Raw genomic sequence first — 18840 nt, 5'->3', positions numbered from 1 at the left:
CAGGAACGCAGTTATGTCACCCCTTGCCTGAAGAGCTGGCAGCCTCTCACCCTTTTTCAAACACCCTCCTTTGTGGAGTGTTCTCTTAGCTTCCTCTCCTCTCCATTCTTCTTGGGAATCCTCCAGGTAGCCGCAGCCACCCCTGGTCTGTGAGGCACTTCAGCTCCTGGTAACCAGCACCCCCTGGCCAACCCAGAGGCACTATTTGCCTGGAATGCTTGTGGTCAGGGCTGCTGCAACAAACAGCTGTGCAAGCCTTTGGGAGGCAGAGATGCAAGAGGGCTTCAGAGGGAGGGAGGGAGGGAGGGAGGGAAGGAAGGAAGGAAGGAAGGAAGGAAGGAAGGAAGGAAGGAAGGAAGGAAGGAAGGAAAGAGGGACAGAAGCCTGTGTTGCCCGCGGCACCCCTGACCATCATTTGAGGCATCCCAGGGTGCCACGGCGCACTGTTTGAAAACCAGTCTTTCAGACCAACACAAGCAGAACATCTGATGGGAGCATATGGAGGGGTGATGGGGTGCTTGGCTCAAGGGCTGCCTCTATAAGGCTCTCCAGTCCTCTGCCAAGTAGGTAGCGCGTGGGAGGGGTAATCAGGGCCAGGATATATATGTGAGGGCTTGGTTAAAACTGAGACTCCATGAGAACAAGCGATCAGCTCTCAGTGACTTGAGCAGGATCCTGACAACTCTGCATCTTATTGCTGTTATTGTTGATCTACATGTATGCTTAATGCCTGCCTTGTAGTGCCTTTTACTTCCCAATGTTTATGCTCTTAGATCTTGATCACAGGTTGGGAATCTACCTGACCTGCTGTCTCCATCATCTTCAGATTACTGATTTATGTGCCCTGTGGAATCTGCTTCCTCATAACATGAACTATTGAAGATAAGACTGCCTTCAAAAAATGGAGGTCTTACCCAAAAGTAGAGAACAAAAAGGAACACAAACTTTGGCAAACAGACAATAAAGAGATGGTAAAAAAGAATTTGAGGAGCACTATGTTAAAAGTACAAAGACAAACAATAAGTTCTTTAAATACATTAGTAGCAGGAGATCATCTAAAGAGATGGTTGGACCCTTGGATGACAAGAGAGTCAAATGTGTGCAAAAGGAGGATGAGAATATTGTGGCAAAGTTAAATTAATTATTTGCATCTGTCTTCACAATGGAAGATATAGGACAGGGTCCAGTGCTGCAACTAACTTTTGCAGGAGGAAAGTCTGAGGAACTTAGGCAGACAGTGGTGATGAGAGATGAAATTGTAAGCCTAATAGACAAAATAAAAGCTGACAAATCACTGGGTCCACATGGCATCCACCTGAGAGTTCTCAAATAACTGAAATGGGAAATTGCAGATCTTCTAACAAAAAAATGTAACTTATTCCTCAGATAAGTTTTCATACCAGAGGACTGGAAAGTAACTAATTTAACACCAATCCTGGAAATTACAGGCCAGTTATCTTAACTATGTCCCAGAAAAACTGGTGGAAAGAATTGTTAAACATAAAATAATCAAGAATATGGAATAATAAGTCTCGCTGAAGTTGAATAAGCATAGTTTCTGGAATGCCAAGTCCTTTCTCACAAAACTATTAGAATTCTTTGAGCATGTCAACAAACATATAGACAGAGGTGATCCAGCTGACCGTGCACTTGGACTTTCAATTTACCCCCGAAAAGGTACCTCATCTAAGACTCCTGAGTAAGCTTAGCAGTCATGGAATAAGAGAGGTCCTCTTTTGGATCAGGAATTGTTTAAGTAGCAAGAAGCAGAATGGGAATAAATGGACAGTTCTTCAAATTAAGAAATGCAGGAAGTGGATCAGTATTGGGACCTGTGCTTTTTGCCCTGTTCATAAATGATCTAGAGTTAGGGGTAATCCATGGCAGAAGATACTAAATTGTTCAGGGTCATTAAAAAGACCAAAAGGACCTCTACGAGCTGAGTGAACGGACTGTAGAAAAGCAAATGCAATTCTGTGTTAACAAGTATAAAGTGATGCATGTTGGGTGAAAACCTTAATTTCACATACACACCCTTGGGGTCTGAACTGTGAATGACTGACTAGGAATGAGACCTTAGGATCATAGTGGATAGCAGGGTGAAGAGGTTGACTCAGTGTTTGGCAGCTTAGGTTCAGGCTATCTGAAAGACCATATTCCCTCATATGAACCTGATGGGGCTTGCCATTAAGATTTCAGCCCCGTGTCACCCTCACAAGCATGCTTTGACCTATTTGTGGATAAATTTGTGTCATTTGACCTATTTGTGGATAAATTCATGTGAACTATATAGCCCACTTTTCTAGCAAAGCTGGGATCCCCCAAGAGATCTTGCCTCTCATAATTTCTTGCAGGCTCTGTTTCCACCGGCCAGCGTTCTTGTTCCAGCTCCTTTGGGGAGCAGGCAGCAGGAAGAGCAGAAGCTGGGGGCTCCCCAGGCTTCAGGAAGCTATCAGCAAGCCTGGGGAGCCCTGCGGGAGTTCCCACAGGGCTCCCCACGCTGCGGATAGCAGCCTGCCACCCGGCACGCAGGGCACCCTGAAGCAGAGCGCCCCGCGCGCCGGGCAGACATCGGCCAGCCCCACAAGCTCGGGGGACAGCGGGGAGGCGCAGCGCTGCCATACCGCTGTTCCCCGACCTGGTTTGGTTTCCCCGACCTGGTTTTGTGGGGGAAATAAAGGAAAAATTTTTTTCCTTTATTTCCCCCCCAAAAAAACTAGGTGCGTCCTATGGGACGAAAAATACGGTATTTTTTTTTCATACAAACACATGATTGAGGACTCTCCTGAAGTGTTTTTCCAGAACAGTAATAATTACTCCAAAGATCACCCATGTGTTCAGTTCACCCCATTTCTTCTCATTTGCCCCAAACAAGCATTTTTTCTCTCCTCAAAGTCTCATAATAAAACAATGTCTTTAAATTGCAATGCTGAAATCTGATGGGATGTTAAAATTACATCTGGAATAAGCTGCAGACTTTTACAAGCAAAATGTGTCTTACCTTTTCAAAGTAAGGCCCACTATCTGGGGCTCCCATGTCTTTGGAATTAGGACGAAAACCTGGCCGACTCTTTCTCATAATGTCATTAAAATCCCCGAGATTCATCCCTCGTTTATCCACATCAAATTTCTTATCTTGGAGACCACCTGAAAGGAAAAAGTGGGAAGTGGAAGCATTCATATGAGTGGCTGTTATAGGTTTGCAGCAACACTTCATAAATTACTAAATGAAGTATTTTCCACTTATACTCATATACTACAATAACTACAAAAATTCCTTAGCGGCCTTATTATAAATGTATTAAATACATTTTTTGCCTACCCTTCATCATATGATCTAATGTTCAGCTATAATAATTCCTATAAAATCAAAGGAGCAGGTAAGAACACATTGTGTCTTTGCAAAGACTCAGGCAAACAAGTAGGCCTTTACCTGCTGCTGAAACACCAGACATACTGGTGCCAGTTATACTTCCAAGGCAATGGCATTCCATAACCCGGGGGGGGGGGCAGACCTCAGAATATACTTGTCCTGATGGTGGGATGTGCAGGGAGGGCCTAGTTCCTAGTTAAAGGGACAATGATTACTGTATTTACTCGAATCTAATGCTCACTTTTTTGGCCAAATTACGTTGCGAAAATTAAGGTGCACATTAGATTTGATGGGACATTTACATTTGCCAGAAAATCCTTTTTTTGGTTTCAAGGTTTTGAAAACTGAGGTGCAAATTAGATTCAATGGCATATCAGACTCGAGTAAATACGGCATTTCAGATATTTGGGTCTCAAGTCATTTGGGGCTTTGTAGGTGAATAATGGTACCTTAAATTCCATCTGGAAGCATACAGGCAGCCAATGCAGATCTTTCAGAATCAGAGTTTATGTGATATGAGCTAACATTCTGACAGAATGTATTCTGCATTACTATCACTTCCAGACCATCTTCAAAGGTGTGCCCATGTACAGCGTATTAGAATCTAAATGGAATATTACTAGGGGGTGGGCAACCCTGGCAGGATATCTGTCCAGAAACAGACATAGCTGGCAAACCAGCAAGAGTAAAAAAAGGCACTCGCACACTGGAGGCCCAAGGACTTGAGGGGCACAAAATGTGCTAGACCAGTGTCTAGAGGCAGCAATGGGGGCAAATAAAAGAAGGCTGAATCCTGACCCCCCCCTAACTTTGCACCTGCTGTTTGTGGGTGCGTTCACCTACCCAATTCCCAGACCCAAGAACCGGGGCTTCTATCTTGTCAGGATTCAGCCTTCTTTTATTTCCCCCTAGAATCATAGAATCATAGAGTTGGAAGAGACCACAAGGGCCATCGAGTCCAACCCCCTGCCAAGCAGGAAACACCATCAGAACACTCCTGACATATGGTTGTCAAGCCTCTGCTTAAAGACCTCCAAAGAAGGAGACTCCACCACACTCCTTGGCAGCAAATTCCACTGTCGAACAGCTCTTACTGTCAGGAAGTTCTTCCTAACGTTTAGGTGGAATCTTCTTTCTTGTAGTTTGGATCCATTGCTCCGTGTCCGTTTCTCTGAGCAATGGATTGCTGCCTCTAGAAACTGGTCTAGCACATAGCCTCACCTGACTTGAAATGAAAATGAGAAACAGAGCTGGATATCATCAGCATACTGCTGACACTGCAATCATGCTGGGAAATATCATTTTCTGAATACGTCCCCCAGTGGCTACAAATAGACATTAAAGCACATGAGGGGCAAGATGGAACTTTGCAGGACCCCATGCCTGCATGGGGCTAAGCATAAGTCCTCTATAACTACTTTCTAGAATGAGTTCTGACAATTTAGGTAAGTTATCAGTCTGTTTCTCCTTCAAGTGGTTATAATTTTACAGAGCTCTGTCATGACAATCTTCTCTAAGACGGGGAAGCTTCATTTAGTTAAGCTGTTGACAGAAAAAAAAACTATGATTCCACCCACTCAGACAAGCAACATCCTAAAAGCATCACTACCTGGCAGTCCTGCTGATCTTGAGGCCTGCAAGTTTCCCCAGTACTGAGCAGGAGAGAAACATCAGCTGTGGTTTACTGACTGCCTTTCAGGCCACAGACCCTCTTCCCAAGACCCTGGAGGACCCTGAATACCGTCTGTGCTAGCTAGTATAGAGAAGGTAGATGGGAGAGGCCAGCAAACCCAACTGCACATCACTGCCTTACAGCCCAGCTGACTGTGAAGCTTGTATTTGTTAAATGGGAAATATTAATTTATGTTGTTGTAATTTTGCTTGTTTACCTTGAGATAATTTTTTTATTTGTTTATGGGTCTCATTTATATACAAATTGTTTATATTGTTTTTCTGTTTATTTTCATTTGCTCCCTGCTCTGGGAATGAAAACATTCAATGAAGAGTGGGCTATAAATATTGTAAAAAAACACACACAAAAACCTCCCTTCATACTAACACTAAGCAAATCAGTTTTTCTTTCTCCACAGTAGGTCTTTGACATTTTCTCTAGAAGTCCATGAATCATTATGTACTATTCAACAGAATGAAACCCAGTTATCACAAACGGACTTTGTGCAAGGACGGTCTGTTTATTAATGCACTCAGTAACCAGACTTAGTCCCTTCCCATTATCCTAGCTCAAACTTTCATTCTATCATTGTCATCAGTTACACACCAAATTATATAAAAGGTCCTTAAGCTGTTCTAAAATCATTTTGCAAAAGGCCACATACTGCTTTATTATACTGTTTTCAAAGCCAAGCACTTCAGCCTCATGAACCAAATCAGTTTTTCTTATTGCCCTATTAGGTACACACCTACTGATAAGTCCATTTTACTGCCCGGAGTGTCTTCAGTTTGATTCTGGAAAAGAAAGAGAAAAAACACTAGAAAGTATTATGCTGTTCAATATAAAATCCAGTATTTTTTTTGGGGGGGGGGCATGCATTTTATAAATTAAAGATGTGAATTGGCAGGCTTAAAAATAGCATACTGAACTAACCTTGAGCATAGCCTTTTCTAATTGCTGCTGGTGATGTGTGTCCAAAAATACAGCCAGAAATGTATGAACCAATAGCACAGAGAAACAGAGAGAAAAATAGCTGGACAGCTGCTCTGGACACAAACCTCTCTATCCTGACATTTCTGTGGTCAAGGGATTATATTCTGAGAACAGCAGCCAGAATGTTACTTCATCCTCAAGATGCATCTAGTCTTAAAATGTGCTGCCAAGTAATCCTTGTGTTGGCAGTATGGGACAGGATGTTCCCGTAACTCTGGAAAGGTGCAACTATTTAACCCAGTGAGCTGGAGTTTGGATTGACATGGTATTTGCTACCAAACCCTGGGTGACTCTCAGGAGTAACATAAGCATTATCACAGCACTACAATAGCTTCTCTCCTAATTGGCTATTAAAAAAAATAGGCCATATGCCAAGCAGTGTGTTCTCCAACTCCCCCCCCCCATAAAGTCCAGCACAGAAACTTGTCTGTGTTCTCCTCACTTACAGTAGCTTAGAATGTATACATAATACACTCTGTGTTTGATCTAAATTTATATTACACACTGCTTTCAACTGGATTGCACCTATAAAACACTATATAAATAACTAAATAAATAATTGAGGATCTCGGGCCAAATTTAACTATCCGATTTCACTAGCAGAAGCCAGTGCAAAGGTTCCCATAAATCCTTTATGGAGGGTTGGGCAATGTCCCGGAGAAGCCCATAGGTGGAGAAAAGATATTGCTCCAACTGGGTAAATCTCCAGGGCCGGACGGTTTAACTTATAGATCCTTGAAAGATTGGATAATACAACCATTAAAGGAAGTTTGTAATGGAATTTTGGAAGGGAAAAAGGCACCAGAGTCGTGGAAGGAAGCGTACATTACACTTATACCGAAAACTGAGTCTGAGAAGACACAACTTAAGAATTACCGCCCCATATCCCTGCTTAATGTGGATTACAAAATTTTTGCAGATATTTTGGCTAAAAGACTAAAAAAAGTATTAGTGGAAGTGATACATAAAGACCAAGCAGGCTTTCTCCCGGGCAGGCACTTGTCTGACAAAACGAGAAATATAATTAACATTCTAGAAAAATTACAAGTGAACATTAATACTAAAGCAGTTTTGATATTTGTAGATGCGGAGAAAGCTTTTGACAACATTTCTTGGAGCTTTATGAAGAAGAATTTACAGGGGATGGGGGTTGGTCAAGGTTTTGAAAATGGTATAGGTGCAATATATTCAGAACAAAAGGCTAAACTAATTGTCAATAATGTTGTGACGGAGGAGTTTAAGATAGAGAAAGGGACACGACAAGGATGCCCAATTTCCCCATTGCTTTTTATTTCGGTCCTGGAGGTTCTCTTAAATATGATTAAGGTAAAGGTAAAGGTACCCCTGCCCATACGGGCCAGTCTTGACAGACTCTGGGGTTGTGCGCCCATCTCACTTAAGAGGCCAGGGGCCAGCGCTGTCCGGAGACACTTCCGGGTCACGTGGCCAGCGTGACATCGCTGCTCTGGCCAGAGCCAGAGCCAGAGCCGCACACGGAAACGCCGTTTACCTTCCCGCTGGTAAGTGGTCCCTATTTATCTACTTGCACCCGGAGGTGCTTTCGAACTGCTAGGTTGGCAGGCGCTGGGACCGAGCAGCGGGAGCGCACCCCGCCGCAGGGATTCGAACAGCCGACCTTTCAATCGGCAAGCCCTAGGCGCTGAGGCTTTAACCCACAGCGCCACCTGCGTCCCACTAAATATGATTAGAAGGGACCAATTGGTTAAAAGTATACAAGTCGGAGCTAAACAGTACAAATTGAAAGCATTTGCAGATGACCTAGTATTGACATTACAGGAGCCAGAATCTAGTACTAAAAAGGTATTGGAACTGATTCAAGAATTTGGTCAGGTTGCAGGATTCAAGTTGAATAAGTTAAAAACCAAGGTTTTAGAGAAAAATCTAACACCGATCGAGAGAGAGAGAGAGGTTTCAGAGGGAGACAGGTTTAATATTGGTTAAGAAAGTAAAATACCTGGGGGTTAATATGACTGCTAAGAATGTGAATTTATTTAAAGATAATTATGAAAAATGCTGGACAGAAGTGAAAAAGGATTTAGAAATATGGTCAAACCTGAAGCTTTCCTTGCTAGGCCGTATCGCTGCTATAAAAATGAATGTATTGCCAAGAATGTTGTTTTTGTTTCAATCATTGCAAATTTTGGATAAAATGGACTGTCTCAAGAAGTGGCAGAGAGATATTTCTAGATTTCTCTGGCAGGGCAAGAAGCCCAGAATAAAATTTAAAATACTAACTGATGCAAAAGAAAGAGGTGGATTTGCCCTGCCAGACCTTAAACTTTACTATGAATCAGCTGCATTTTGTTGGCTGAAAGAATGGCTGCTTCTTGAAAACACAGACATTTTGGATTTAGAAGGTTTCAATAATGTATTTGGGTGGCATGCATATTTGTGGTATGATAAGGTCAAAGCACATAAAGCGTTTAAAAATCATATTGTCAGGAAAGCATTGTTTAATGTTTGGACAAGATATAAGGACTTACTTGAAAATAAAACCCCAAGGTGGCTGTCACCGATGGAAGCGAAGGCTCAGAAAAAGCTCAATATGGAGGCCAAATGGCCGAAATATTGGGAAATTTTGGAACAAGAGGGAGATAAATTAAAATTGCAGAGCTTTGAAAAACTAAAAGACAAAGTGCGAGATTGGCTTCACTATTACCAAATAATGGAGGCATACAAATTGGATAAGAAAATTGGCTTCCAGGTGGAAAAATCAAAATTGGAAACAGAACTGTTAAATCCCAAAACTAAGACTCTGTCGAGAATGTATAACTTGCTGTTGAAATGGAACACTCAGGACGAAATGGTGAAATCTGCTATGATAAAATGGGCACAAGATGTGGGACACAACATTATGCTGGCTGACTGGGAACAGTTATGGACCACAGGTATGAAGTTTACGGCATGTAATGCCTTAAGAGAGAATATTATGAAAATGATATACAGGTGGTACATGACACCAGTCAAGCTCGCAAAAATATATCATTTGCCCGATAATAAATGTTGGAAATGTAAAGAGACTGAAGGTACATTCTTTCACCTTTGGTGGACGTGCCCAAGGATTAAGGCTTTCTGGGAGATGATCTATAATGAAATGAAAAAGGTATTTAAATATACCTTCCTGAAAAAACCAGAGGCCTTTCTCCTGGGCATGGTCGGCCAATTGGTGTTAAAGAAGGATAGAACTTTTTTTATGTACGCTACAACAGCAGCAAGAATACTCATCGCAAAGTATTGGAAGACACAAGAGCTACCCACCCGGGAAGAATAGCAGATGAAGGTGATGGACTATATGGAACTGGCGGAAATGACTGGCAGAATCCGAGACCAGGGAGAAGAGTCGGTAGAAGAAGATTGGAAGAAATTTAAAGACTATCTACAGAAATATTGTAAAATTAAGGAATGTTAGAAGGATGTTGGAATGAAGTTATGTGGTTTCAGTAGTAATGTTATAAAGGAGTATTTAAAAATGGATTATTAACAGGTGAGAATGTAAAGTTATAATATATTAAGATAAATTAGTAAGATAAAAGTAAAAATGGAAAGGATTTGCTGAAATAACCGATTGAACTAGAATACGAAAACACTCCAGATTCAAAACGTCTCTGTGCAAATCTACAGGGATATCCCAAAATATATTTTGGAGGTGAGAACTCAGTTCAAGACTTTGGTGGACCTGCTGAAGAAGAACAACATACCTTTCAGGTGGGAATTTCCACAGGGTTTGTCTTTCAACTTCAGAGGAAAGAAAGTCAAGATAAAAACTGCACAAGATAAAGAACAGTTCCTACATAAACACGGAGAAGACCTGGTGAAAGGGGTCCTCAACTCAACTGCAGACACAGACTTGGGGAATTTGACATTTGGACTCAAATCACCAACGGACGAAGAACAGCTGCAGGGTGCAGTTGGAGGTAACTAACCAACAATGTCTCTGAGAATTCTAACTTGGAACTGTAATGGACTGAACCTTCCCAGAAAAAGGCGTGAGGTTTTTCACATTTTGAAGAAAGAACAATTGGATCTGATTTGTCTACAAGAAACCCACGTGACAAGAGCACACAGAAGATTACTTATAAATAAAAGATTGGGACAAGAATTTATTTCATCAGATAAAGTTAAGAAAAGAGGAGTGGTGATATACGCAAAAGAGAAATTGGCTCCAAGACAGATTTTCAAAGATGAACAGGGCAGAATCTTGGCAATTGAGATACAGATTCAAGGAGAAAAAATTTTGATATTTGGAATTTATGCACCAAATGAAGGGAAGGCAGAATTTTACAAGAAATTACATGAGACATTAACAAATTATCTGGATTACAAGGTGATCTTATTAGGCGATATGAACGGGGTCGTCTCTACAAATATGGACAAAGCACAAAGACAGGTGATCTCCAAGGACGGGAGACTACCTAAGACTTTTTTTGAAATGACTGACAACTTGGACCTGATCGACATTTGGAGAATAAGAAACCCCCTCGAGAGGGAGGGAACATTCTTTTCAGAATCACAGATGACCTGGACAAGAATAGATCAAATATGGATTACTAGTGGGATGGCTCCTAAGATAAAGAAAGTGGAAATCTGCCCAAAGACATGCTCCGACCACAATGCAGTAAAGATGGAAATGAAAACAACAACAGCTGGCTCTTTCAGATGGAGAATGAATGACACCCTATTTAAAGATCCAGAGGTGTACCAAAAGGCCCAAAAGACTTTGAAGGACTATTTTGAGATAAATCTAAGGACAGAAGTGGAGAAACGAGTGATCTGGGACGCAAGCAAGGCCGTGATGAGGGGTTTCTTGATACAGCAGAATTCCTTGAAAAGGAGGAAACAACAGGAGAAGAAGGATAAAATTTTGGAAAAGATAAAAGACAGTGAAAAGAAACTGAGATCCAACCCAAAGTCACATGAGATCTTGAGACAAATCAAATTGTATCAGAAGCAATATATGGAATTGATGAACCAGGAGATTGAATGGAAAATTAAACGAATGAGACAAAAGACATTTGAATCGGCAGATAAATGTGGGAAACTCCTGTCATGGCAATTGAAGAAGAGACTGAAATTGAACACAGTTACAAGTTTGGAGGTAGATGGAAAGAATATTTCGAAACCAAATGAGATCAGCAACTGCTTTCAGAGCTATTTCAGAAGATTGTATGCACAAGGGCCGGAAAACGAAAGAGACATTGAAGAATTTCTTAAGAAATATGGATTACAAAAAATTTCGCAACAAAGTATGGCGTTTTTAAATGAGAAAATAACTGAACAAGAAATTGAGGGTGCCATTCAAAACATGCAACTGGGGAAATCTCCAGGGCCAGATGGACTAACCTCCAGATATTACAAAGCCTTGAAAGACTGGATAATTCAGCCACTTAAGGAGGTTTGCAACGAGATATTAGAGGGGAAAAGGGCACCTGAGACGTGGAAAGAAGCCTTCATCACACTTATACCAAAGACTGAGGTTGATAAAAAACAGATCAAGAACTACCGCCCTATATCACTACTTAATGTGGATTACAAAATTTTTGCAGACATTTTGGCAAAAAGACTAAAGAAGGTGCTGGTGGAGGAGATTCATAAAGATCAGGCAGGCTTTCTCCCGGGTAGGCATATATCTACTAATGTAAGGAATATAATTGACATTATAGAAATGCTGACAGTGAACATTAATACGAAGGCAGTTTTAATTTTTGTGGACGCGGAGAAAGCCTTTGACAATATATCTTGGAAATTTATGAAAAAGAATCTCCATGGGATGGGGGTAGGCCAAAGGTTTGAAAATGGTATAAGTGCAATTTATTCTGAGCAAAAGGCGAAGTTAATTGTAAATAATGTGGTTATGGATGAACTACCTATAGAAAAAGGGACACGTCAGGGGTGCCCAATATCCCCATTACTTTTTATTTCGGTCCTGGAGGTCCTGTTAAATATGATTAGGGGAGACCAGCTGGTAAAAGGGATTCAGGTCGGAGCCAGACATTACAAATTAAAGGCTTTTGCAGATGACTTAGTACTGACCTTGCAAGAGCCAGACACTAGTACCAAAAGAGCTTTGGAATTAATTCAAGTATTTGGCCAGGTCGCAGGATTTAAGTTGAATAAACAAAAAACCAAGGTATTGGAAAAGAACTTAACAAATGTTGAAAGGGAAAGATTCCAAGAGGAAACTGGGTTAGTGGTGGCAAAGAGTGTAAAATACCTGGGGATTAACATGACATCTAAGAATGTGAACTTATTTAAGGACAACTATGACAAGTGCTGGACTGAGATAAAGAAAGATTTAGAAATATGGTCAAACCTGAAGCTTTCCTTGTTAGGTCGAATTGCTGTGATCAAAATGAATGTATTGCCTAGAATGTTATTTTTGTTTCAGACATTACAAATTGTTGATAAACTGGACTGTTTCAAGAAGTGGCAGAAAGACATATCTAAATTTGTCTGGCAGGGCAAAAAGCCCAGAATTAAGTTTAAGATACTTACCGATTCTAAAGAAAGAGGGGGGTTTGCCCTGCCGGACTTAAGACTTTACTATGAATCGGCAGCTTTCTGCTGGTTAAAAGATTGGCTACTTCTTGAAAATGCAGACATTCTAGATTTGGAAGGATTTGACAATAATTTTGGTTGGCATGCATATATCTGGTATGACAAGGTTAAAGTGTATAAGGGTTTCAAAAATCATATTGTCAGGAAAGCACTATATAATGTATGGATACGGTATAAAGATTTACTGGAAAATAGAACTCCCAGGTGGCTTTCACCTATGGAGGCTAAGGAAGTAAAGAAACTTAATATGACAACCAATTGGCCGAAATACTCTGAGATTTTAGAACAAGAAGGTGGTGAATTTAAATTACAAAGTTATGAGAAAATAAAGTCCAAGGTACGAGATTGGCTCCATTATTTTCAAATAATGGAGGCTTTCAAACAAGACAGGAAAATTGGTTTCCAGGTGGAGAAATCGAAATTGGAAACAGAATTGTTAGAACCCAATACTAAGAACTTATCAAGAATGTACAACTTGCTGTTGAAGTGGAATACAATAGATGAGACAGTGAAGTCTGCTATGGTTAAATGGGCACAGGACATAGGTCATGACATTATGTTTGCTGACTGGGAGCAGTTATGGACCACAGGTATTAAATTTACGGCATGCAATGCCTTACGAGAAAACATTATGAAAATGATTTATAGGTGGTACATGACCCCAGTCAAGCTTGCGAAGATTTATCATTTGCCCAATAACAAATGCTGGAAATGTAAAGAGACTGAGGGTACCTTTTTCCACCTTTGGTGGACCTGCCCAAAGATTAAGGCCTTCTGGGAAATGATTTATAATGAAATTAAGAAAGTGCTTAAGTGCACCTTTAACAAGAAACCAGAGGCATTTCTCTTGGGTATGGTCGGCCAGTTGGTGCCGAAGAAGGATAAGAATTTCTTTTTGTACGCTACTACGGCAGCAAGGATTCTTCTAGCAAAGTATTGGAAGACACAAGAGCTACCCACGCTGGAGGAATGGCAGGCGAAAGTGATTGACTTTATGGGACTGGCAGAAATGACCGGCAGAATCCGCGACCAAGAGAAAGAGACTGTGGAAGAAGATTGGAAGAAATTTAAGATGTATCTTAAGAATTATTATAAAACTGAGGAGTGTTAAAATGCTGAGGGAAAAGAAGACGTAGAATTGCAGCGATAATTGGGTTTAAAATTTAGGGTGGAATAGAGAAAGAGGACAAATTTATATTTAATTGGGCAAGATAGGTTGCTGAATAATGGTACTAAACTAAGGATGCAAAAAGGGAAAGGTATGGGGAAGTCCGGGAAAAGAGGGTTATGAAAATAAGGTTATGAAAATATGAGTTTTTTGTTTGTCTGTTTTTTTGTTGTTTTTTGTTTCTGTTAAAAAATTGGAAATTAATAAAAATCTTTATAAAAAAAAAAATAGAATACGAAAAAGGGAGGTGCGAGGAGGTCAGGGAAACAAGTAAATGAAAGACAAGATATGGAAAAGTTGGTTTGTTTTTAATTGTTTTTATTTTATTGTATTTTGTATTTTTGTTTTTTCTTTTTTTCTGATTTTTGTAACTTTTTTGAAACTTTAATAAATATTATTTTTTTTAAAAAAAGAAAAGATATTTCTCCATCAGTGCAAGCATTTCTGCTTGCCCAACAGAACTATCTCCTTAGTGTTTTATTGAATTCCACCCTGTATCTCATCCAGGAGGCAAAAGCTTCCCAGGTTGGTCACCTGTAGACAATACTTATTCTTGAAGGTGCCTAGGACAGATAGCTGTTTGTAGTCTGTTAAATACGGGTCAGTAAACAGTTTATATAAAACATAATTATGACATTTTAAAAGCCTTACTAGTAATCCCATATTTGACATCTGATCAGATAAAGAATTCATCCACGAATCACTGCTTCCTCCTTTTAACGAACACTAAAGCAAAGAAACAATTTATCAGTTTATTTCACCATGCAGTGACTAAGAATGAAAGCTTAAAAAAGCAATTCCCTGTTTCAAGTAACAAATGTCATAAATAAACCCAGTAAGCTTTAGACATGCTGCTCAAGCCTTGGTTCTCTCTTCTTTAGTGAAAGGGCCTACCTTACAGTGGGGGCTGGTTAGGAAGGTTTATTAAAATACTAAGCAGATTTACCAAATACTGTTACTATTATTCCTTGGAAACTTAAGGTATACAGAATTTAGGAAATGGAGCAGATGATAAATTGCTGCAAGCTCTTCAATCTCTTTAACAGGTTTATTCTGTTAGCATAATGTCAGTAGAGCCAAAGAAATATCAGAACCCATTATTTGAAGTAATTCACTAAGAAATAACTCCATGAAATACAAACTTAAAGGATTAGAACAATTTAAAACCCCAAGGAAGGAAACAAAAAGATAACAATCCCTGCATTTACTGGTTGGCATGATTCCTTTAACTTTAGCACTGAAACATGTTAGTTAAAAAGAATATCACACTAGCCAGGCCCATAAACCATATATCAGCTGAACAGTACACTTAGGGTTGTATCCAGTGCTGTGAAAGCACAGCTCCACTCATACAACAGGACTTCTGCTTTCTCTCTTCAACATCATCAAAATCTACTTGAGGGTCCCCCAAGCCTACAGAGCTGATTTTGAGGTCATATGAGGGGCTGAAGGGACAGGAGAGGAAAAAGAAGCACAATTGTGCACACAGAAGTCTGTTGCGTAAGTAGAGCTGCAGCACTGGATCCAACCCCTCATATTCAAAGACGAACATATCAGTCTAACAATATAAAATTTCTTATGTAGATTATTTATTTATTTAGTACACTTATCCTGCCTTTCTACCATCATGGAACTGAATACAGTGTACAAGGGGTTCAGTAGCTGACCAGACACAGAGCTGCTTAAGTTTCAGCAAGGTGGCTGCAAAATGTGCCCTCAGATCATGCCCTGGGGTATAACTTGTGTGTAGTGAAACAACTGCAATCTCCAATCTCCATGCAGTAAAAAAAGGGACAGTTACCTACAGCAATTTCCACACGTTTCCTAACGTAGGAAATTCATCACATTTGAAGAAACTCAAAATAAATTCAGCTTAACTTCTTTAAAAAGCTACAATTTCATTATTTTCTTACTTTACAAAGTTGTTAGGTAGCTCTTTTAGCTTTGTAAGTGTCTATTTCTCATACCTTCTGAAAGTGAACTAAGATGCAGGGGAGAATTGGGCTAGTTTTTGTCCTTGATATGTCCATTGTTTTATGCTTTTGCTAAAAAGTGCTAAAAGTGTTTTTGCCACTGAAATTATCTCTGATATTAAGCTTTCAGTTACTTACAGCTGAAGAAACAAATGTTCCCAGGTGATGCATGTAATTAATACTACACCAGCCTTCCCCAACATGATGCCATCCAGATCCTTTGGACTGTAACTCTATTCCACTTACCACTGGCTTTGTGGTTGACACTGATGGGAGGTGCCGTTCCAAACATCTGAAGGTATTAGACTAGAGAAGGCTGTACTGCACCGAAACCAGTTTTTAGTTGGGCAACCCATTAAGGATGTCAACGCATTTTGCTCCCCATCTTACTCCAGACATACTTCACCTTCCTTGGTAATAAAAAATGGCTGCAAGTTGTATAACTCCCCTCAGAAGACTTCAAGAAACATTTCAGTGGATGCCTGTAGCCCAGCTTGCTGATATCTGAGACTGATGTCAGCAAGTGAAATAAGCAACACAGGGCATTTTCTGCCAAAATGCGCACACTGATTGAAAAGTATCCACGCCTGAAGACTTTTGCAAACCCCAAAAGATACAAACAATGATGTGTTGCATTCAACAGTAAAACCAGTAAAACTGCATTCAGTAGTAAAGCCTGCTTATGGGCTTCCCACGAGCATCTGCTTAGCCACTGTGAGAACAGGATACTGAACCAAATGACTTGATTCAGCAGGGCTATTCTTAAGTTAAGCAGTCATTACACATGCCATCATTCAATACCAACAGATATGCATAATTAAGATTATTTATTGCTAGCAGTTGCCCTAAAAGGTTTGATGTTTCATGTATCTAGAGAAATATTGCACCATATAAGCATTTTCTCACCTTAATCTGTGGTTTCTTTCCTCCTTGTCCCCAGCTTGTTGAATTATGGGAGGAACTGCTTCCCTGAGAGCCTGCTGTGTTCCAGACTCCTCCTTCCTCCTCTTCTTCCCAGCTGGAATGCCTTGTTCCTGATACTGGCCCATCATTATCCCCCCAACCATCTTGAGGTGGTTTGGAACCTTTGATGGGGAGGAAAACATTGTCAAAAGCTAATCACAATTATTAACTCGCTTGACTTTATTATACCACATGGCAAAATCAAGGGGTTACAGCAGAGAACCTCAACCTTTATGGCCCTGGGGCACATTTGCAAGTTTAAGAAACTGCTGTCAACACAAAAAAATGCCTATGTTATAGAAGAAGAAATGACAATGGTCAGAACCGTACTCCCCAAATAGGAAGAACACCTACACACCACAAAACAAAACATGAACATACAGGCAATGCCCTCAAAAAAGGCAAAAAAAATCAGAAGACTGTGAAGGGCAGGCTGCCTTAGTGAGCCCATGGGAGCCACAATGGAGACAGCAAAGTTATTCCCCCCACCTCAGTATTTGCTGAGAAGTTAAGTCTCCTTGTATTCAATACGAGTTAGTTCAAAGATGTGTGCATAGGATAATAGCCTTAATGTTTTCTGATTTGGAATAAAGGAGACAAACAAAAAGACACCAAATACCACAAGACATAGGTCTGGGTGTTAATGAACAGAAATAGTTTTCAGTTTCATATTCTACAGCAGCAGTTATAAAAACTGTGGGTTTTTTTCAAGTAAAATATTCCTTTAGCTGCATTATCAAGGAGAACCTCTTTTCTACAGAAATGTAATACTACATGAAAGGAGAAGGGTCAGAAGCTTGCAAGTAACCACAAAGAAACCCTAGAACAGGGGTGAACAACATGGTTCCCTCCAGATACTGCTTGGAAGTCCAACAATATCTGAACAGCACCATGTTGCATGCATCTGCACTAGAAAACTGCCCTTACTACTAGTGACTAGATATCAAGGTAATGGCTAATTTGCAGTCTAATTCTGCTTAATGTCATGCAAATATAGAGGTACGATACTGGCACTGTAACTTTTAAAAGCCCACAATAGTATTACTGTATTAATAATTTCATCCACTAGAGATTTCTTTTATACTACGCTTGTCTTAAAGCTTAAACTTTTGTGTTCCAATTAATGCACTAATGAGGATTCAAAATCCTGTAAGATGCCCTTCAATAGCAAACTTGAAATACAACACTAAGCTGATACGTAACCCTAAAAGTTCAGCTTCCTAGAGTTGGAAAAACTCACCTATATATATGCACAAAATAAAATTTGTAACTTCTGACCACCCAAGGGCATTACTTTTCAAGAAACCATAAAGGGGTAGCTGTCATGCTCCCCTCATTTCCTCACATTTAACAATATAGCCTTTAGACTTTGTTTTAGCGAGATCTGTATTTTGTTGAAAGAACAAAGTTTTGTGACAAAGTGCATTAGAATGATAGGTTTCAACTACCCCACCATGCTAGAAGATGCTAGCACAAGGACTCTTGCTAGTGCAAAGGGCTTCCCCCCAAAAAATTCTCCTCCCCTGGGCCTCCTTCAATTCTGCCTCTGGAGGGTTGGGTGAATCCCCAGAACACTGAGCATGGAGGGGAGATAGTTCCTTCAGGCAGGCAAAAATGATTGTGCTGATGGAACCATCTTCTTAGTGCTACGTTGAATTCAACCCAGTAATTCTAACGTAGTAAATAATTTTATACCTGTACACTATAAATTAGGAGGAGTGCAGCCACCTATATTAATAACTACTGTATTGGCCCAAATATAAGCCGCACCCAAAATAAGCCGCACCTTTATAATGTGGGGGGAATACCCAAATATAAGCTCTCCATTCCTCACTGCTCCTGATTGCATACTTGGGGGGGGGCATGCTGTGTTCCTGGTGGCCCTTCCCCCTCCTTGCTCTCTCCCTTCCCAGCCTTGGGGGAGAGGAAGGGGACTATGCACAGGGTGCCCCATGCTCCTGGCTGCATACCGTAAGGTTGCGAATATAAGCCACACTTTAACTTTTCATGGTCGGAATTTGGGGGAAAGTGAGGCTCATATTCAGACCAATACGGTAATCTGAAGTAGTTGCTTTGGTTTAGAGATACACCTGGATTACTGCCATTTTCCAATTCCTAACCA

At 40.4% G+C, this 18840-nt stretch overlaps 1 protein-coding gene across 10 annotated transcripts in view; it reads right to left on the bottom strand.

Moving 5' to 3' along the window:
- Nucleotides 1–18840, bottom strand: part of TNRC6B (trinucleotide repeat containing adaptor 6B) — a 116114-nt gene that overhangs the window by 29791 nt on the left and 67483 nt on the right. For all 10 annotated transcript variants that reach the window (XM_079994556.1, XM_079994548.1, XM_079994549.1 and 7 more), the window contains 4 exons: nt 16662–16840; nt 14434–14508; nt 5794–5839; nt 3002–3147 (listed from right to left, as the gene is read on the bottom strand). In XM_079994556.1, the coding sequence (XP_079850682.1) occupies nt 3002–3147; nt 5794–5839; nt 14434–14508; nt 16662–16840 (446 nt within the window). The remainder of the gene's footprint in view (nt 1–3001; nt 3148–5793; nt 5840–14433; nt 14509–16661; nt 16841–18840) is intronic.

This window comes from Podarcis cretensis (assembly GCF_951804945.1).
Source record: "Podarcis cretensis genome assembly, chromosome: 10".
Lineage (NCBI taxonomy): Eukaryota > Metazoa > Chordata > Lepidosauria > Squamata > Lacertidae > Podarcis > Podarcis cretensis.
This window is presented reverse-complemented; position numbering and strand designations above follow the sequence as displayed.